The sequence below is a fragment of the Miscanthus floridulus genome, chromosome 14 (genome assembly GCF_019320115.1).
Source record: "Miscanthus floridulus cultivar M001 chromosome 14, ASM1932011v1, whole genome shotgun sequence".
Lineage (NCBI taxonomy): Eukaryota > Viridiplantae > Streptophyta > Magnoliopsida > Poales > Poaceae > Miscanthus > Miscanthus floridulus.
The window spans coordinates 81,023,220-81,029,059 of NC_089593.1; the positions used below are offsets into that span (position 1 = coordinate 81,023,220).

At 44.7% G+C, this 5,840-nt stretch overlaps 1 protein-coding gene across 1 annotated transcript; it reads right to left on the bottom strand.

The window, feature by feature from the left end:
* Positions 1–671: 671 nt before the first annotated feature.
* LOC136502660 (uncharacterized) lies at positions 672–5,625 on the bottom strand. Its single transcript, XM_066497907.1, has 4 exons — positions 5,496–5,625; positions 5,185–5,393; positions 4,800–5,127; positions 672–2,032 (listed from the first exon to the last, which is right to left on the bottom strand). Exons 1-4 carry the CDS (start codon positions 5,524–5,526, stop codon positions 672–674), a joined length of 1,929 nt encoding a protein of 642 aa, XP_066354004.1. The 5' UTR covers positions 5,527–5,625.
* Positions 5,626–5,840: the final 215 nt, after the last annotated feature.

Consider the following 5,840-nt stretch of genomic DNA (forward strand, 5'->3'; position numbering starts at 1 on the left):
TTGTCGATGCATTGTCGGTGAAGGCGGTGCTGTTTGGCCCCAGCCATAAATTGGTTACCTTGCTTGTTATCTTATGCTTGTTAGTTGTCCATGCTACCGCTTGTTAGTTGCCTATGCATGTTAGTTGTCCATGCTACCGCTTGCTTGGATTTGGATGCAACATGTGAATGATGGAGAGATGAGCCACCGAGATGAGTTGAGAAAGGGCCTTGTGTCATCAGTTTGCTGAGCCAACCAAACCTGCAGATGTAACTAGGGCCTGCTCGACTAGGCCAACAAAATCTAATTGAGGTTACTTGAATTTTTTGGTTACACCTAGGGTCGTGGACATAGATTCCCTAGGCCCATATATACCCCTAACTTTCAACAAAGTGCAAAAAATGTGAGGCACCACAAACGACATCCCAATGAATGTAACATGAAGGCATCACATATCACAAAGAAAATTGAAATTTTTATTTTTTGAGAATTCAACGGAGGGAGAGAGGATCCCCCACCTGCTTCATTTCAACATTAGTTTGCCCAAGAGGGCTGAATGGGTTCGAAATACATAAGTTTTCCGTGCCACCGCGCTTCACAACTTCGCCAAGAGTTTAAATTGAAATTTTTATTTCATTGCATAATACTAACAATTCACCATTGCATTAGTAATGCAACACATTACAACCAAGTTATTTGGAGCCGCACGGTGATAAGAATGATAAAATGCTACCTTTATTCTTCTCCTGTGCCTCAGCAACTGTGAGGTGTAGCAGCTCATTGTCCTTGCTGAGGGCATCGATCTCACTCTTCTTTTCCTCCAATGCCGCCTTTAGTTTCCCATTCTCACCATCCTTATCAGCAACATAATTCTCGAGCTCTTCAATTTTTAGCTTCAGCTTGTTACCTTCAACCTTCTCAGACACTAGTGCTTTCTGGACTGAATTCTTCTCATCATTCAGGCGTGAATGCTTCGCATCAAGCTCGTTACAGGATGCTTGCAGCTGTGACACAGAAATGCGGATCTTCACCAGCTCATCCTTCAGCCTATCAGCCTCGGCATCTTTGTTGCGCCCTGCTTCCTCAGCAGCTTCCTTGCTGGCGTGGATTTCCTCTATCTTCCTCTTGAGGCTCTCTACTTCCTTCATCAATTTGGCCTTCTCAGCGTCAAAAGACATCACAGCTGTCTCCTTCGCCTCTGCCAATGCAGCCAAGTCCATCCTGAGGCGTTTCACATCTAATTCAGACATGGCATGTTTCTGCTCTGCTATTAAAATCTCCAAACGAAGCTTATCCTTTTCTCCCTCCACCAAATCCTTCTTGGTTTGGATTTCCTCCACCTTCCTCTTAAGATCCCTTAATTCCTTCATGATTTTTGCTTTCTCGACGTCAAATGCCTTTGCAGCCGCCTCCTTTGCCTCCACTAATGCACCCAATTCCATCTTAAGGCTCTTAGCCTCTGCTTCGGACATACTTCGTTTCTGCTCTGCGGTCAAAACCTCCAACCGAAGCTTGTCATTTTCACCCTCCAACAAATCCTTGTTGACCTGGAATTCCATCACCTTCCTCTTAAGATCCTCTACTTCCTTCAGGATTTCTGCCTTCTCAGCATCAAACTCCTTCGCAAGAACCTCCTTGGCCTCCTCTACTGAACCCAATTCCATCTTGAGGCTCTTAACCTCTGCTTCAAATAGACAATGCTCCTGCTCAGCAGTCAAAATCTTCGATCGAAGCTCCTGATTTTGACTCTCCGCCGAATCCTTGTTGGCCTGGATTTCCTCTATTTTCCTCTTAAGGTTGTCCATTTCCTTCATGACTTCTACCTTCTCAGCTTCAGATGCCTTTGCCGCTGCCTCCTTTGCCTCCACCAATGCACCCACTACTTGCTTAAGGCACTTAACCTCTGCTTCAGACTGCCTACATTTCTCCTCCGCTGCGAAAACCTCGGACCGAGCCTTATCATTTTCTCCCTCCAAAAAATCCTTATTTGTTTGGATTTCCTTCAGCTTCCTCTTAAGATCCTCTAATTCCTCGGTGATTTCTGCATTTTTTTTTTGCATCAAATGCCTTCGCGGCCACCTGCGTCCGATCCCCTCTGGCCAGCTTCAGCGCCCAACGTCATCGTACGTCACCAGTGACCGGACTTGTCACCGTCACGTCCGATCGCTCGCCCTCGCCTACGTCCGGTCACAGACTGAGAGCGCACCTTCACTGCACGCCATTGATGGGACACGGCTGCTGAGTCCGGTCGCTGCCAGAGCAGCATCCGGTCACCTCGAGACAACTCCTTTTCTTTTTTAACTTCTCCACTCTTGCTCAAATATGCTAACCACCAAGTGTATCATTTTGTACACGTGTGTTAGCAATTTTTCACAAATATTTTTAAGGGTGTTAGCACTCACTAAAATCTAAATGCATATGCAATGAATTAGAACATCTAGTGTCACTTTGATAACCGCATTTCACGACGAGTTTCACCCTTCTTAATGGCACGGCTATCTATCTTAAATGTGATCACACTCACTAAGTGTCTTGATCACCAAAACAAAATGGCCCTATGGATATCACCTTTGCCTTGAGCCCATTTTATTTTTCTCTTTCTACTTTTCCAAGTCTGGAGCTCGATTATCATCACTCATTTCATGTGGCCATCTCCATCCATGAGTGTCACTTAGCTCCATCACTTGGGTTGGACCAACCTATCTCAAATCCACACTTAGAGCATAGAGTTAGTCCAAATAGGTTTCATCAATTATCCAAAATCAAACTAGGGCTTTAAAACCCGCCTATATTTATAACCCATCACATATCCCAATCCCGAACCCAGAGTCTATCCAAACACAACCAAAAGATCCAACCTTATGAAACATGGCAAATCCTAACTATTTCTCACTAGAAACATTTCGATTGTTGCCATTACTAATGAGTGTATTTCTTTGTTGAGTAATACTAATACTTAAGGTCGCACTTTTACCAGTTATGGAGCTCATGAAATTCTCATTCCTAGGCCCAACATTTAGACATCAAAACCACCTGCTGCACCAAGTCAAACACCAACATAAATAATAAGAAACGTATAGTATACAATGCATTATCTGTATTATATTTGAATTCACACTTAATTGAACATAAAATTTGATGAAAACGTTTAAGATGAAAGTGAAAGAAATATCTAACTAATGATGATGTGATTCATGCTAGCCTCTTAAATATTCATAAAAAATAGCATGTGAACCCAAAGATACACCTACAAGTTGGTTATATTTTTATAAATGGACATGCAATATATTTGCAAATAAAATATAATTAATAAATGGGGATTTATCCATCAAAATTTGACATCAAGGTAACAAATTTATGGGATGCCTACTGGTGAGTCGTGCACCATGTGTGCTCTCCATGCAATATGCAAGAGCCCACAGGTGGAAACATCAAACATGGAGAGGTTGTTGATGCATTGTCGGCGCAGGCAGTGCTGTTTAGCCCGAGCAAGCCACTCTCATGCCTGCCATGCGATTTGTCCATGCCACCGCTTGCTTGGATTCGGACGTGGAGTTGTCAATGATGGAGAGACAAACCACCGAGATGAGTTGGGAAAGGGCCTTTGTCATCAGTTTGTTGGGCCAACCAAATCTACAGATGACTAGGGCCTGCTCGACTAGGCCATCAAAATCTAAGTGAGCTCACTTGAACCTCTTTTGCACTTTGATAAAAAATTGAGGGGCACTTTGACAAAGGGGCCCTAGGCTCATATGCACCCCTGACTTCAATCAAAGTGCAAAAAAAAAAATGTGAGCACCACAAACTACATCCCCATGAATGTAACATGAAGACATCATATATCACAAAGAAAATTGAAATTTTTATTTCAATGCATAATACCAACTATTCACCATTGCATTAGTAATGCAAGACATTACAACCAAGTTATTTGGAGCCGCACGGTGATAAGAATGACAAAATGCTACCTTTATTCTTCTCTTGTGCCTCAGCAACCGTGAGATGTAGCAGCTCATTGTCTTTGCTAAGGGCATCGATCTCACTCTTCTTTTCCTCCAATGCTGCCTTTAGTTTCTCATTCTCGCCATCCTTTTCAGCAACGTAATTCTCGAGCTCCTCAATTTTTTACTTCAGCTTGTTACCTTCAACCTTCTCAGACACTAGTGCTTTCTGGACTGAATTCTTCTCATTATTCAGGCGTGAATGCTTCGCATCAAGCTCGTTACAGGATGCTTGCAGCTGTGACACAGAAACGCGGATCAGACCCAGCTGAAAACCTCCAACCGAAGCTTGTCATTTTCAGCCTCCAACAAATCCTTGTTGACCTGTAATTCCTCCACCTTCCTCTTAAGATCCTCTACTTCCTTCAGGATTTCTGCCTTCTCAGCATCAAACTCCTTCGCAAGAACCTCCTTGGCCTCCTCTACTGAACCCAATTCCATCTTGAGGCTCTTAACCTCTGCTTCAAATAGACTATGCTCCTGCTCTGCAGTCAAAATCTTCGATCGAAGCTCCTGATTTTGACTCTCCACCGAATCCTTGATGGCCTGGATTTCCTCTATTTTCCTCTTAAGGTTGTCCATTTCCTTCATGACTTCTACCTTCTCAGCTTCAGATGCCTTTGCCGCTGCCTCCTTTGCCTCCACCAATTGCTTAAGGCACTTAACCTCTGCTTCAGACTGCCTACATTTCTCCTCCGCTGCGAAAACCTCGGACCGAACCTTATCATTTTCTCCCTCCAAAAAATCCTTATTTGTTTGGATTTCCTTCAGCTTCCTCTTAAGATCCTCTAATTCCTCGGTGATTTCTGCATTTTTTTGCATCAAATGCCTTCGCGGCCACCTCCTTTGCCTCCGCCAACCCACTCAGTTCCATCTTGAGCCTCTCAATTTCTGCTTCAGGCATGTTTTGCTTTTCCTCTGTGATCAGAGCCTCCGACCGATGCTTGTCATTTTCACTCTCTGCCAAATCCTTGATGGCCTGATTTTCCTCCAGCCTCCTCTTGCGATCCTCTGATTCCAGGATGATTATCTCATAATTAAACTCATAGTCAGCTGCCTCTTTTGCCTCAGCCAGCGCGCCTAATTCCTTCTTCAGCATCTCAACCTCTGCTTCAGACTTGCTACATTTTTCCTCTACGACCAAAACCTCCGACTGCAGCTTATCATTTTCAGACTTGCTACATTTTTCCTCTGCGACCAAAACCTCCGACCGAAGCTTATCATTTTCAGCCTTGAAGCTTCTCTCCACATGTTCCTTGTGGCTTGAGATCGCCTTTGTCTCCTGCAATTGCTTCTTCAGCTTGCCCTTCTCGCCGACCAGCTGGGTGATTTTGTGCTCCAGTTCCCACACCCTGTCCCCAAGTGTGGAGACCTGGTGCGATAGGGTCCTCACCCTGTCATCTGTGAAGAGATCTGCAACATGCGTACTGTACGTTTTAGAGGAGAGAGCTGGTACACACACACACACCAAGGACTGTGCAGATAGAAAAGGAAAGATGATGACTTGGCACACACCGGCAAACCAAGGCGCGGTCGGCGACGACATGTCTGTCGGCTGTCGCTGTTGTCACGCACTCGTCGGAGGAATAGAAGATGCCTAGCTGTCTCGCTGTGCACCAGCCGGAGCAGAGGAATATATACCTGCTGAAGCTGCCTCACCTTGGTAGGGCAACAACTGAATATATACAGACGGAGGAGAGGATGAAGTGTCCATGACTCCATGAGCCAGAGGGAAGAAGCGTGTGGAGACAAGGGAGGGGATGGAGTGTGGGTGCAGAGGAGAGATGGAGTGTCGTGGGGAAGAGGGATGGGTATATTCTGACTATCTAGTAACGAACAAGCTCTCATGGGAAATTTAAA